Source organism: Mobula birostris, chromosome 20 (genome assembly GCF_030028105.1).
Source record: "Mobula birostris isolate sMobBir1 chromosome 20, sMobBir1.hap1, whole genome shotgun sequence".
In the NCBI taxonomy this organism is placed as follows: domain Eukaryota; kingdom Metazoa; phylum Chordata; class Chondrichthyes; order Myliobatiformes; family Myliobatidae; genus Mobula; species Mobula birostris.
The window spans coordinates 16076836-16090027 of NC_092389.1; the positions used below are offsets into that span (position 1 = coordinate 16076836).

At 40.7% G+C, this 13192-nt stretch overlaps 1 protein-coding gene across 3 annotated transcripts in view; it reads left to right on the forward strand.

Moving 5' to 3' along the window:
• Positions 1-13192, forward strand: part of igsf9bb (immunoglobulin superfamily, member 9Bb) — a 749555-nt gene that overhangs the window by 582449 nt on the left and 153914 nt on the right. For all 3 annotated transcript variants that reach the window (XM_072238319.1, XM_072238320.1, XM_072238321.1), the window contains exon 7: positions 12044-12189. In XM_072238319.1, coding sequence (XP_072094420.1) covers positions 12044-12189 — 146 coding nt within the window. The remainder of the gene's footprint in view (positions 1-12043; positions 12190-13192) is intronic.

Sequence of the window (13192 nt, forward strand, 5' to 3'; positions counted from 1 at the left end):
TTAGGCCGCATCTATGGAAAGGAATAAGCAGTCGACGTTTTGGGCTGAAGCCCTTTATCAGGACTGGAAAGGAAGGGTGAAGATGCCAGAGTATGAACGTGTGGGGAGGGGAACAGGTACAAACTAGAAGGTAATAGGTGAAGCCATGTGTGGTGGGGGGAAGGGGATGAAGTAAGAAGTTGGGAAGTGATAGGTGGAAAAGGTAAAGGGATGGAGAAGAAGGAATCTGATAGGAGAGGAGTGGACCATGGGAGAAAGGAAAGGAGGAGGGGCATCGGGGGAGGTTGACAGGTAGGTGAGGAGTAGAAGTAAGAGGCCAGAGTTGGGAATTGGAGCACTTATTTCTGAATGGAGGTGAGGAAGGAGGTGAATAGGAAAGTGTAGCACTTACTTTATTAAGTGCAACACAGTCCCTCCCAACACTTACCCTGCAACCAGAAGAAGTGCTACACCTGCTCGTTCACCTCCTCCCTCACCTCCATTCAGGACCCCAAACAGTTCTTCCAGGTGAGGCAACACTTCACCGGCAAATCTGTTGGGGTGGTTTACTAGATCCAGTGCTCCCGATGCTGCCTGACCTGCTGAGCTCCTCCAGCATTTTGTGTGTGTCGCTCTGGATTTCCAGCATCTGCCGAATCTCTCTCTTACTCACTCTCGGAGAATAATTAGTTCTTACCTATTCCAAGAAACTTTCATTTTCTTCACCTCATTTTTTTTCTTTGAGATCTGCTCTGTACATATGGATGCATTCCCCTTAAATCTGTTTGCTGTTACCCTTGCCATAAGTCTCTTATATAGCTATCTATATGTCAGTTGCTTCTTCAAAGGTTCCATAAAACCTAGTGAAGCTTTAATCTGTTCTTCAGCAAAATATATTGTTTATTTTCTGACTGTTTCCAGTATCTTAATGCTTATTAATTGTGCATTGCAGGCTGGAAGCTAACAATTGAAATAATTCCTTTCTTCATCAATACTCTCTGTTTTTAAAAGTGTTATTATATTTGCTGGGCCTATGTGCGATTATATTTCTAAAGAATGTTGGTAGTCAGAACTTGATACATTTTTCCCTTCCCTCAGGGTCCTTGTAACTAAGCAGTCAAATCATGGTTATAATACTTAACAGGGTTGAGCAATTTATTCAATATTAATTGTTTTTAAATAATAACCACCAACAATGTTTTCCTCCTACCTCTGATGATTTTACAATCACAGTACTCATCTCTACAGTGAAATCAGTAGCGCAGTCAAACAATTCATTAGTGTCTGTCGTATATATTTCTTATTGGTGCAGATATTGTTGTTACCTTCAAAGGTATTGGAGAAACAATTTGCAAGTTGATTTACATGATTACATTTTTATATAAAAAATTGAATTTGTTTCCAAGAGAATTTGTTTCCATATCTAAGAATAATGATTAATTTAATCATTATTCTTACATATTTGCATGTGTAAAAATGAAATTTGAAGAATTCTTTTAGTAAGGGCATACTCCTCAGTTAAATAACCCTCATTAAAATGCAGTATGGCTTTAACTATGGAGTGTTAACATAGCATCAATTTGCTTCAACAGGCAACATTGGAATCATGATTTTCATGTATAAAAGACCTCACAGCTCCAGCCACGTAATTGTTGTTTTCATGTCATGGTAATTGGCCGTTTTCCACTCTCCCACGTTTCCCAGTGAGCCATCACAGATGCTATGGGAATGTCAGCATGGGTGGACTTGTGTGTTTACTGATGAGGTTTCCTCACCTCATGCTTGAACCTTCTGTCAACTAATTGATTGAGACTGGAGACACATAAGACCACAGATCCTGGAATTAGGACCAAAACCTGGAGGAACTCAGCAGGTCAGGCAGCATCTATAGTAGTAAATAAGTAGACAACTTTTCAGGTCAATACCTTTTAACTGGACTGAAAGATAGACCGGAGATAGCTAGATTTTTAAAAAGGTGGAAGGAAGGTTGAGCAATAGGTGAATCCAGATGAGGGAATGGGAGGGTCTTCATAAAGGGAGGGGAGAGGGGAGGAGCTCAGCAGGTCAGGCAGCAGCTATGGAAATGAATAAATAGTCAACGTTTTGACCCAAGACCCTTCTTGAGTACTGGAAAGGAAGGGGAAAGATGCCAGAATAAAAAGGTGGGGGGAGGGGAAGGAAGGTAGCAAGAAGGTAATAGATGAAGCCAGATGGGTGAGAAAGGTAAAAGGCTGGAGAAGAAGGACTCTGATAGGAGAGGAGAGTGGACCATAGGAGGAAGGGAAGGAGGAGGGGCACTGGGGGAGGTGATAGGCAGGTGAGAAGAGGTAAGAGGCCAGAGTGGGGAATAGAAGAAGAGGGGAGGGGAGGAAATTTTTTTTTACCAGGAAGAGACACCAGAAGATGGGAAGTGATAGGCCAACATGACAAGGGGTGGAAGATGATGGAATCTGATAAAAGAAGAAGGTAGACCATAGAATAAAGGAAGAGAGGTGGGGAAGGCAGAGGGCAGGAATGGGGGAGGGGCCTTTTGGGAGGAGAATATGGGTGAAAGCCAGATGGATTAGGAGGAAAGAGAAAATAAGCAGAGTTGGAGCGGTTATCTTCTGGAAGTTCACACTGCTAGGTTGCAGGCTACCCAGATGGGATTGATTGAGATTAGTACCAATTATTATCATTAAAATTGGGAACAGTGTTTCCTTTCTGATAGATCTCTGTAGGCTCCGTGAATTATATACAGATTTATTGCCAATCTGTACTGAATAATAAGCAACTTGCTGCCAATATCTATCCTTTGGGATCTGCATTAAGATTGGCCATTTAATGTTCAGTAAACTGTAATAGTTACCAAGGAAAGGGAAAAATTTCAGTTTCAGTTTATCTTGACATGTTTAAATCAAATTCTAAAAGTAATGAAAGAAGATCAGCACTATAGTCAAAATTTACCAGCCTTTAAATTCCATGTTTTTGATTAGCTGCAGTATTTTCCAAGGTAGCCTATTTGAGTGATACTAATTGTAACTCTACCGTGCAGTTGTCATTATCTATACAGCGGTTACAGACGTCTTTCTCCTGTGGCTTGAGTGATCTCTTGAACCTTAAATAATTTTTGACTCCTAATTTGCACAGCCATTGCATTTCCATTTGGACTTCAGCCCACATTTGGAGACCAACCTCCAAGTCACTGCTTTGTTCAATGAAACATTCAAGGAAATAGGCCTTGCATTCAACATCAGCAAAACAATGGTCTCTATCAACTTGTTCCCAGTGTATAACATTACTAATTGTCAATTTGTGAACAGAGCCTGGAAAATACAAGACTCCTGAAGCAGACACTCTGTTCCAAGCTCTGTTCTAGCAAGTGAGAAGTAGGTAAATAGAGGAAAAGACTTCTGGCTGACTTGCGGCTCATCAGTCTCCTTGCAGCTGAAATGGAAGTAAGTCAACTTCGAGCCTACAGGTTTGCCTAAGAAAAAGATAAATGGAATAAATCTTGAAAATTTACTAAAGAAAATAGGAGACGTAATGATAAATTAAATAAATGATGCAAACGATGCTGTCGAATTAAAGAATCCTTAGTGCTTCTACAGAATTTGTGCCTCAAAGTTTAGGAAAGAGCAGTTAATAAAATTGAAATAATTTTAAATTCATTCATTTTTCAGAAGTAGCCATCACTAGAGTAACGAATATATATTGTCCATCTTTAGCTGCTTTTAAGAATGTGTTTGAACTGCAGCAATCCTTTAAGTCAAGAATGAAAAGTGATCTACAGTGCCTATAAAAAATATTCACTCGCCCCCCCCCCCCAGAAGTTTTCATGTTTTATTATTTTACAACATTAAATCACAGTGGATTTAATTTGGCTTTTTTTGACTCTGATCAACAGAAAAAGACTCTTTTGCGTCAGTGAAAGCAGATCACTACAAAGCAATCAATATTAATTACAACTATAAAACACAAAATAATAGATTGCATAAATATTCACCCCCTTTAATATGACACACCAAATCATCACTGGTGCAGCCAATTGGTTTCAGAAGTCACATAATTAGTTAAAGGGAGATCGGTTTTTGGAGACCTGTGTGCAGTCAAGGTGATTCAATTGACTGTAGTATAAATACACCTGTATCTGGAAGGTCCAGCTGCTGGTGAGTCAGTATCCTGGCAAAAAATACACCATGAAGACAAAAGAACACTCCAAGCAACTCCGCAAAAAGGTTATTGAAAAACACAAGTCTGGAGATGGATGTAAGAAAATTTCCAAGTCACTGAATATTCCTTGGAGTAGAGTTAAGTCAATCATCAAGAAATGAAAAGAATATGGCACAGCTGTGAATCTGCCTAGAGCAGGCCGTCCTCAAAAACTGAGTGAGCATGCAAGAAAGGGACTAAAGAGGGAGGCCACCAGAGACCATGACAATTCTGGAGGAGATACAACCTTCAATAGCTGAGATGGGAGAGACTGCACATACAACAACTGTTGCCAGAGTGCTTCACGAGTTGCAGCTTTATGGGAGAGTAGCAAAGAGAAAGCCACTGTTGAAAAAAAACTCGCATGAAATCTCAGCTAGGGTTTGCCAGGTGTGTGGGAGACTCTGAAGTCAGCTGGAATAAGGTTCTATAGTCCGATGAAACCAAAATTGAGCTTTTTGGCCATCGGATTAAATGCTATGTTTGGTGTAGCCAAGCACTGCACATCATCAAAAGCTCACCATCCCTACCGTGAAGCATGGTGGTGGCTGCATCATGCTGTGGGGATGCTTCACTGCAGCAGGCCCTGGAAGATTTGTTAAGGTAGAAGGTAAAGTAAATGCAGCAAAATACAGGGAATCGTTTAATCATACTACTCTGTTGTCATTCTTACACTGCACATATGTAACATTGGTGAGTAACTGCAGTACCTTTTTAAATAGCACAGTGTGTAGCCGTTGTGTAGCTCATAAAAAGAATGTATGTTTAGGGTTAGTGGATGGTATGGCTTGCAGCTCTTTTTGTTCTGAATGGCATTAACCTCTACTACAGACATCCCACCTCTCCCGGAAGTTCTGGGAGTCTCCCGCATATGAATAGTGGCTCCCTGATGCCCGCAAATTATATACAATATCACGGAAATCAATTTTTTTGAGAGCGAGCGAGCGAGAGAAAGCAAGAGAGAGCGGGAGAAAGCAAGTGAGAGCGAAAGCAAGCGAAAGCACGCGAGCGAGAGAGAGAGAGCGAGCGCGCACCATGGCAGAGCGTTCCAAAAAAATATAAAACGTACGTCACCCCAGGCTACACTAAATTGTACTCCTGCCTAATAGGGGTCAAAAATAATGACAGTGTTGCTCACTGCACCATTTGCAACAGTGACTTTTCTATTTCCCATGGTGGGTTAAATGACTGTAAAAGACATGTTGAGGTGAGTTTAACAGGTGTCATTCGTTTATTAGCATAGCTAACGTTATTTAAACTAGCTGGCTAGCTGCTAAGGAGCTACTCTATTGCAGACATCCCACCTCTCCCAGAAGTTCCGGGAGTCTCCCGCAAATTGATGGTGCTACCTCCCTGAAATTAGTTTATGCAGGGTGGGATGTCTGCTACTATATATTGGTGTTAGAAACCGGCATAAGCACCGGCCTGATGGGCCACAAAGGCTCGGGACAGACTTTGATATATTGGTGTTGCATTCATAACCATATAACCATATAACAATTACAGCACGGAAACAGGCCATCTTGGCCCTTCTAGTCCGTGCAATAAATAAATTACATCTATTTTTCTGAATTCTACCTTGTCAATAATGGAAAGGATTTGGATGTGAGAGGCTGACGTACTCACCTCAGCTTTTGACTTGATTTTGCAGGCACCAAATTTAAGTGGCTCTTTGCTCGAGTTTTTGCTTGGTGTGGCCCACAGGATTTTGATGACAGGGACCACAGAATTGGAAATTCCATTGAATGTCAAGGGTGGTGGTTGTTGTCATCGCTCGTCCTTTTTAGACAAATTTTGCTCACCGTTTGATTTTTGTATCTAAACTATTTTAGGAGATCAAATCTAATCACTGAAGGCACTCAACCAGAGTTGAGTCAATGCTTTAGTAACCATTCCAAAGCAGAGGCCATATTGAAAAGGTAAAAATATTGGTCTTATTTAATTCAATTAACTTTCAACCAACTCTGGCTGTTACATAGTTATCAATGGTCAGTAAACGCTGTGACAAAAAGATAATCTGGCATATTCACTCTTTAAGATAAACAATGTTCTTTTCCTTTGCAAATATCAGAATTATTATTATTATAGAGAATTTAGTGCCCGGTAAATTATAGAGAACTGCAGATGGATATAATGTGGCCATGTGAATTCTGAGTCACTCCATTAATGCTAACTGAACAATCCAAGCTTGCCTGCAAATTTTTATGTTATTTTTCATGTGCTTCTGCTTCACATGACCAAGCCTCTCCTATCCCTGTAACCTTTTATAATGGGCAAGTTCTTTGCACTTTGATTATGGCCCATTGAGTACCCTCAATTTAGTTGCTATGGTGATTTCAGCTACCTGTGTACTTATTCTGGAATTCTCTCCATAACCAGCTTCACACGTCATAGAAAGTAATTGAAACAGTTACTTTGGCTCATCATGCCCATGCTGACCATTAAAGACACGGTCTTTAATCCTGCACTAATTCAATTTTCGTTCTCCACATATCCACATATTCCAATCAACCGCCCTGAAGTTCTACAACTCAGCTCCACCCTAGGGGCAATTTACAGTGGCCAATTAATATCTGGGAGGAAACTGGGGTACTGGAGATACTGGAAACCTACATCGTCATAGGGAGAACCTGCAAATTCCAGTAGACAACTCCATTTGGCAGGATTGAACTCAGATCATTGGAACTAAGAGGCAGCAGTTCTACTGTGTTACTGTCCCTGCTTCTTTCATTTCTTTTCAAAAACTACCCTCTATGAGCTTTTCTTGGAATCTATTCTAATGTCTCCTTATATGGCCCAATGCCAAATTTTGCTTAGCTTCTGTAAAATGCACTGGGTTATTTTACAGTATTAATCTGTAAACATAAGTCATTGTTACTGAAAACGTGGCTTGATAAGATTGCCAAGTTCTTATTATAGGTTGCAATATCTCATATTACAGCTTTAAAATCACCCCGTGGTTTATATTCCATTATAATGGGTATTCATTTGTATGGGACATGTTGTGTCATGGCCCAGCTGATACTGACAGTGGCTTCTAGAATAATCAGGAGGTTGTAGACTTGATACATTCTTATATTTACCCAATAAATAATAATGTGTTAGAATTTAAGAAAAAATATTTATGGATGAGCACTGGGGACTCCTGCCAATATATTTTGCAAAGCTGCAATTTTCTGTTATTAATTTATGCCTTTTAGGTTTCAGTATGTAGAATTTTAACTAGAATGTAATTAAGCAGAACCTGACAAAGCACATACTCAAGCATTAATTAAATAAGGTATCCTTTTGAACACAGTTACTGAATAGGTTTAGTAGGACATGCAGTGGCTGATGTAGTATTGAGGCACAAAGGGCCATGTATGATACTCGCCTTGTTTGGCTTGCATGGAGGTTGTGGTTCGGGGTGGCGGGGGTGGAATTCAGCCATTGTTCCTGCTGTTAATCACATTCACTTGGCCTTTACTGTGTTTGGAGATTAGATTAGAACTGCTCCACTGTTATCTTAGCCCCTAGCCTTCATTACCAATGCTGTCTTGCTGTAAATAATGATCATTTGGATGGGATCCCAGAAAGCAGGCTGCACTTGTGGCAGCATTATCCTGTTTTACGAGATGAACAGATTTAAAATTCTAACAACCTTCGGCCTCATTCTACATAAACTCCCAGCTGATGGTGCAGCAAGAACTCATTCAAACAATTTGGAAGGAAAACATTGTGATCCATTGTTGGAATCAGCAGAAGGAAACTTTTCAACAATAATTGATTTTGTTCTTGCTAATCAATGATTCACTATGCAAACTAATAACACCGACAAATTCAAAAGCAAGCACATATTAGATTACTACAACCATCAATGCCTCGACTTAGCTTACAATTAATGCATGCTTCTCCTTTATTATCTATTTCCATTCAGAATAGCTGTCATTTCCCTACTCCTGTGAGTGCTTTTACACCACATGTTAATGAACTAGTGATAACTTAACACATGATTTGATAATTCAATACATTTTATGTATCAGGGTAAGAAAGCAACTCTTTCTTGAGATTTTCATTTATATATTTTTGCAATATTGAATTCTTTGTTGTAGGGGATTTTTGCAATAAGTAAATCTCAGAGATTTATGCTTGGTCCTTTAGTGTCTTTCATACATGTATCTGTTAAGGATTATTAATGGTTAAGTACCAAGCACTGTGACAATATTTCCATATATCTGCTTAACCTCAAGAGCTGGTCAGGCTATCTTTGTAGACTTTCAAGAATAACAACCAAATTCTAGCAATTTATTCCAATTAAATGTGTGGGGTTAAGTGATACCCTCAAATAGCTTTATCTACAGTAAAAAGCAGGATCTCCCAATGGTCACCCATCTTAATTCCACTCCCCATTCCTATTCCGATATGTCTGTCCATGGTCTCCTCTACGTTCGCGATGAGGCCACACTTAGGTTGGAGAAACAACTCCTTATATTCCGTCTGGTGGCCTCCAACCTGATGGCATGAACGTCGGTTTCTTGAACTTCCAGTAATGCCCCTCCCAAACCCCCTCCCCTCACCATTTCCCATCCCCCTTTTCCCTCTCTCACCTTATCTCTTCGCCCGCCCATCGCCTCTCTCTGGTGCTTCTCTCCCTTTTTCTTTCTTCCATGGCCTTCTGTCCTCTCCTATCAGACTCCCCGTTCTCTAGCCCTGTACATCTTTCACCAATAACTTCCCAGTTCTTTGCTTCATCTCTCTCCCTTCAGGTTTCACCTATCGCCTTGTGATTCTCTCTCCCATCCTTCCACCTTTTAAATCTACTCCTCAGCTTTCTTGCTCCAGTCCTGCTGAAACGCCGACTGTACTCTTTTCCATATATGCCTCCTGGCCTGCTGAGTTCCTCCAGTATTTTGCGTGTGTTGCTTGGATTTCAAGCATCTGCAGATTTCCTGTTGTTTGTGATTGGATCTGCAGTAATACGTAAAGTTGTCCATTGCAAGATTACAAGCAGTAAAACAGAGATAGTATTGTTGTGTAAATTGAGGAATTCAAAATAGCATTCCTACCAAGGAAGAAGTGAGAATGTGGAATTTTACAACACTTAGGCTACGTCCACACTATGCCAGATAATTTTGAAAACGCCGGTTTCGAGTAAAAACGACAGGCGTCCACACTACGCGTTTTTCAAAATATCTCTGTCCACATTAGATGGATATTTGGGCGAATCTCCTCTACTGGGCATGCGCAGGACACACAGCAAACAAGCGAAGTGGAAACGATATACTTGGTGCGCGTTTGTCCAGTTACAGAGTAGAAAAACTTAAAAGGAATTGCTCTTGGCTCTCGCGCAGGAGGACTTAAAACTAAAGAAAACAAATACTGGAGCGTATGGAGGCAATCGACAGGGTGCTTACGGACAGTATGACCCGGCTGATGACAAACGTTGAAAAACTGACTAACTCTGTTGCATTAATAAAGCACCTTGTTAAATGTATAAAACGTCTGCATCAGTGTTATCTTGTATTTCCATACAATGTTACATTAGGCTGTTACACATCTATTGTCAGAGAAGTACTTGCATAAATAGGTAAACCACCTTCATACAAGCAAGGACAGAAAACAGGGCGAAGTGAGTATACTTATTTATTCAGTAAGCTATGGGTCAAAGTATTTGGTGAGTACATTTCTAACTCTTCTGGCTTCAGTCTCTTTGCCTTCTTTCTGAAATTGTTAGGTTATGTCGGGGGGTTGCATTCAAGGAAACAACGAAATGCCGCGCTGCGGCCATCTGTTCCGGCACGTCATGACAGCGTTTTTAAATAGTCAAAAAAGCTCACTTTACAATTTAACTCTCAAGCCGTTCACACCGACTGTGCGTTATAACAACCGTCCGACAGTGCTTGCGCAGTACCAAGCAGAAGCAGAAAAAGCATTGTTGTTGTCGTGTTGTCATGACAGCATTTTTAAATCTCTCCGTTTACCCCGTCCACACTACAATGCGCAACAATCATTTCCAAATTTACACACTCTGGAGACAGTTTCTGAAAATCTCCGTTTCCGGGGGATGAAAACGCCGTTCAGTGTGGACGGAGGGTCAAAACGAAGAGAAAAAGCTTTGTTTTCAAAATTATCCGGCGTAGTGTGGACGTAGCCTCAGTGTACCTGTAAGTGAATAGCATAGACTCTATTAAGTGGTAGCTAGCGATGCGCTGCCGAGAGAAAGGGATATGGTTGGGCTGATCAATGGACATAGGAGTAGGAGGAGGTCCACTTGACATGGCTATGAAGAGGGCTGGTCCTGGAGAAGGGCCTCAGCCTGAAACATCACTGTTTATTCATTTCCATAGATGCTGCCTGACCTGCTGAGTTCCTCCAGTATTTTGTGTGTGTTCCATATTCTTTGCTCTTCCTGTTATTTGCAATTGGCCTTTGCTGGTTCCTCGTGCTTTCATAGGTGATCCGTCTCCATTCTAATCATCACATTCCAAGGGTGTGCACAAGTTGGCGAGGAGGCCACATCTTCCTTTCCAGTCCTGATGAAGGGGCTCAGCCTGAAACGTCGACTGTTTATTCCTCTCCATAGATGCTGCCTGACCTGCTGAGTTCCTCCAGCATTTTGTGTGTGTTGCTCTGGAATTCCAGCATCTGCAGAATATCTCGTGTTTACGGATATGGACTCTTTGGCCCAACCAGTTCACGCCAACCACAATATCCCCTTGGCTGGTCCGAACCTCCTGCTTTTGGTCCATATCCCTCCAAGCCCACACCTCTATGTACCTATCCAAATGCTTCCTCTGACAACTCATTCCATACACTCACCACCCTCTGCATGAAAAGAGTTGCCCCTCAGGTCCCCTTTAAATCTTTGACCAGTCATCGTAAAATGATGCCCCTTAGTATTAGAATCCCTTAACTTGGGGAAAAGACTGTTACCATCCACCTTATCTTTGCCTCTTAGAATTTTAAAGACATCTATATGGTCACCTTTCATTCTCCTGCCTTCCAAGGAATAAAGACCTAGCCCGGGTAACCTCTCCTTATAACTCAGGCCCTCTAGTCCTAATTCATCTATACAGTTTCTGAAAATTCTGTATCGTGAAATTGTACAGTATAATTTGCTAGCCTGGTTCTGACTGACTGATTTTCATGGCAACCTACTGCAAAGTGTACTGAGAGTTTTCTCAGAAATGGCATGTGAATCTTAAGGAATGAAAGTCACTTTCCAGCCACTCTGCACCAATCTATCCATAACCTAATGCAAATTGATTCTGAATTCACCAGGTTTATCTAAAATCTTTCTCGTCTAAGAAATGGAAATGACCCTCTAGTGCTCTTAATCTTATGGAAAATATCTTTCATTGTTGGAGAACAGACAGATTCTTACTTTGAGCCTAGTGCCTGTGTTATATTGTATCGGAATTATTGAATATAGTCAGTATGCTTCAGAGTACTGATGTGCTGTATCTTCCAATGCTAACTTCCTTTTTCGTGATGAAATAGCTGATCAATATTCAGAATAATTTTAATATCGTTTAAATATTGTGAATTATTATGTATCATAAAAGGTTGCTGTAGTTTATAGGATAGTAATATTGAAATACTAGGGAACTTTGATTAACATGGTTAATCACAAATATACAGATATGAAAATAAAGAATAGGAAAGGTGTGCCTGCTCCATCAAGCCTGTGTAACATGATCGATACCTGGAGCATGCAAAACAATCCAGCAGCCTTTACACAGACATCCTTTTTCAATACTTAATGTCTACAAGGCCACTACTCACCTTTCATGTAAACAAAGGGGCAGGGACAAATGCCTCCTGCGTTAGGTTCCTTGAACAGGACACTTGAAGTGAATTGTCATTTTACTTTGTCCCTTTCTGTCTTTCACAGTGACCTGAATCTGAGAGTGCGGATTTTTGTTGATGGAATGTTGATCATCTTCCGAGTCAAGCCCGAGGATGCTGGGAAGTACACCTGCGTACCTAGCAACAGCTTTGGGCATTCTCCTTCAGCCTCAAGTTACTTGACAGTTCAGTGTGAGTATCATTGAGGGATGGGGATTGGCCAAGCCGAGCACGGGCACTTGGACTTTATCTCCTTCTCTGTGCCAGTGCTGAATTGGTTCATGATTCACATGCCCATTAAAATCTTGCCTTCACATTCCAGCGTCCCATTACTTGCATCTCCACATTGCTGCCGAGACAATGGCAAGAACCCAACGCAATCACGACTGAAATGCACATGGCATTTATTCCACTTGATGATGTATGCTGGTGTAAGGAGTTACATAGATAACTAGCAATTGTATCTGACTAATATGAATTATAGAATATATCTTACTTTGGGTTGTCGCAGAACACAATTATGTACATTTAAATTATGTAGCACATTTAGGAAAATATGTGCTTAAACTCCAACGCTGTGTCTGTTTTGCATTATTGCTGATTGTCAAAATTGGACCCGGTCTGTCAGCAACATAAATGTAAACAGGAGTGATTAAATTACTGGACTAGTATCCAAAGGCTTTGACTAAAGATCTGGAGATGTGAGTTCAAACCCTACCATAACAGTTGTGGAATATAAATTCAGATAGTTAAATAAATCAATAATAAAAGGCTGCTAGAAGTGATGGTGAACGTGAAACTAGCAGGTTGTCATATAAACCCATCTGGCTCATTAATATCCTTTAGGAAAGGAAAGCTGTCGTCTGGATATTCCAGTCTTTAAGCAATGTGATCCAGTTAACTGCCCTCTGAGATGGATTAGCAAACCATTCTGTCCAAAGACAGTTAAATAGGTATTAAATGCTGGCTGAATGTGGTGTTAACTAACAGCAGCATTGTCAGGAATGACACTATCCAAAACTCATTAGTGTCATCGCAGATCCATTCGGAGAACTAATAGTATGTCCAGACTGTCATCTTGGTTGATGTATCATCCATTTCTTAGACTGATCCTCAGGGATTCCTTGACTTCCTTCCTTTCTGTTTCAGACTGTTTATTCTTTACTGCTGTTTCAGTCATATTTTCAAGATGTCA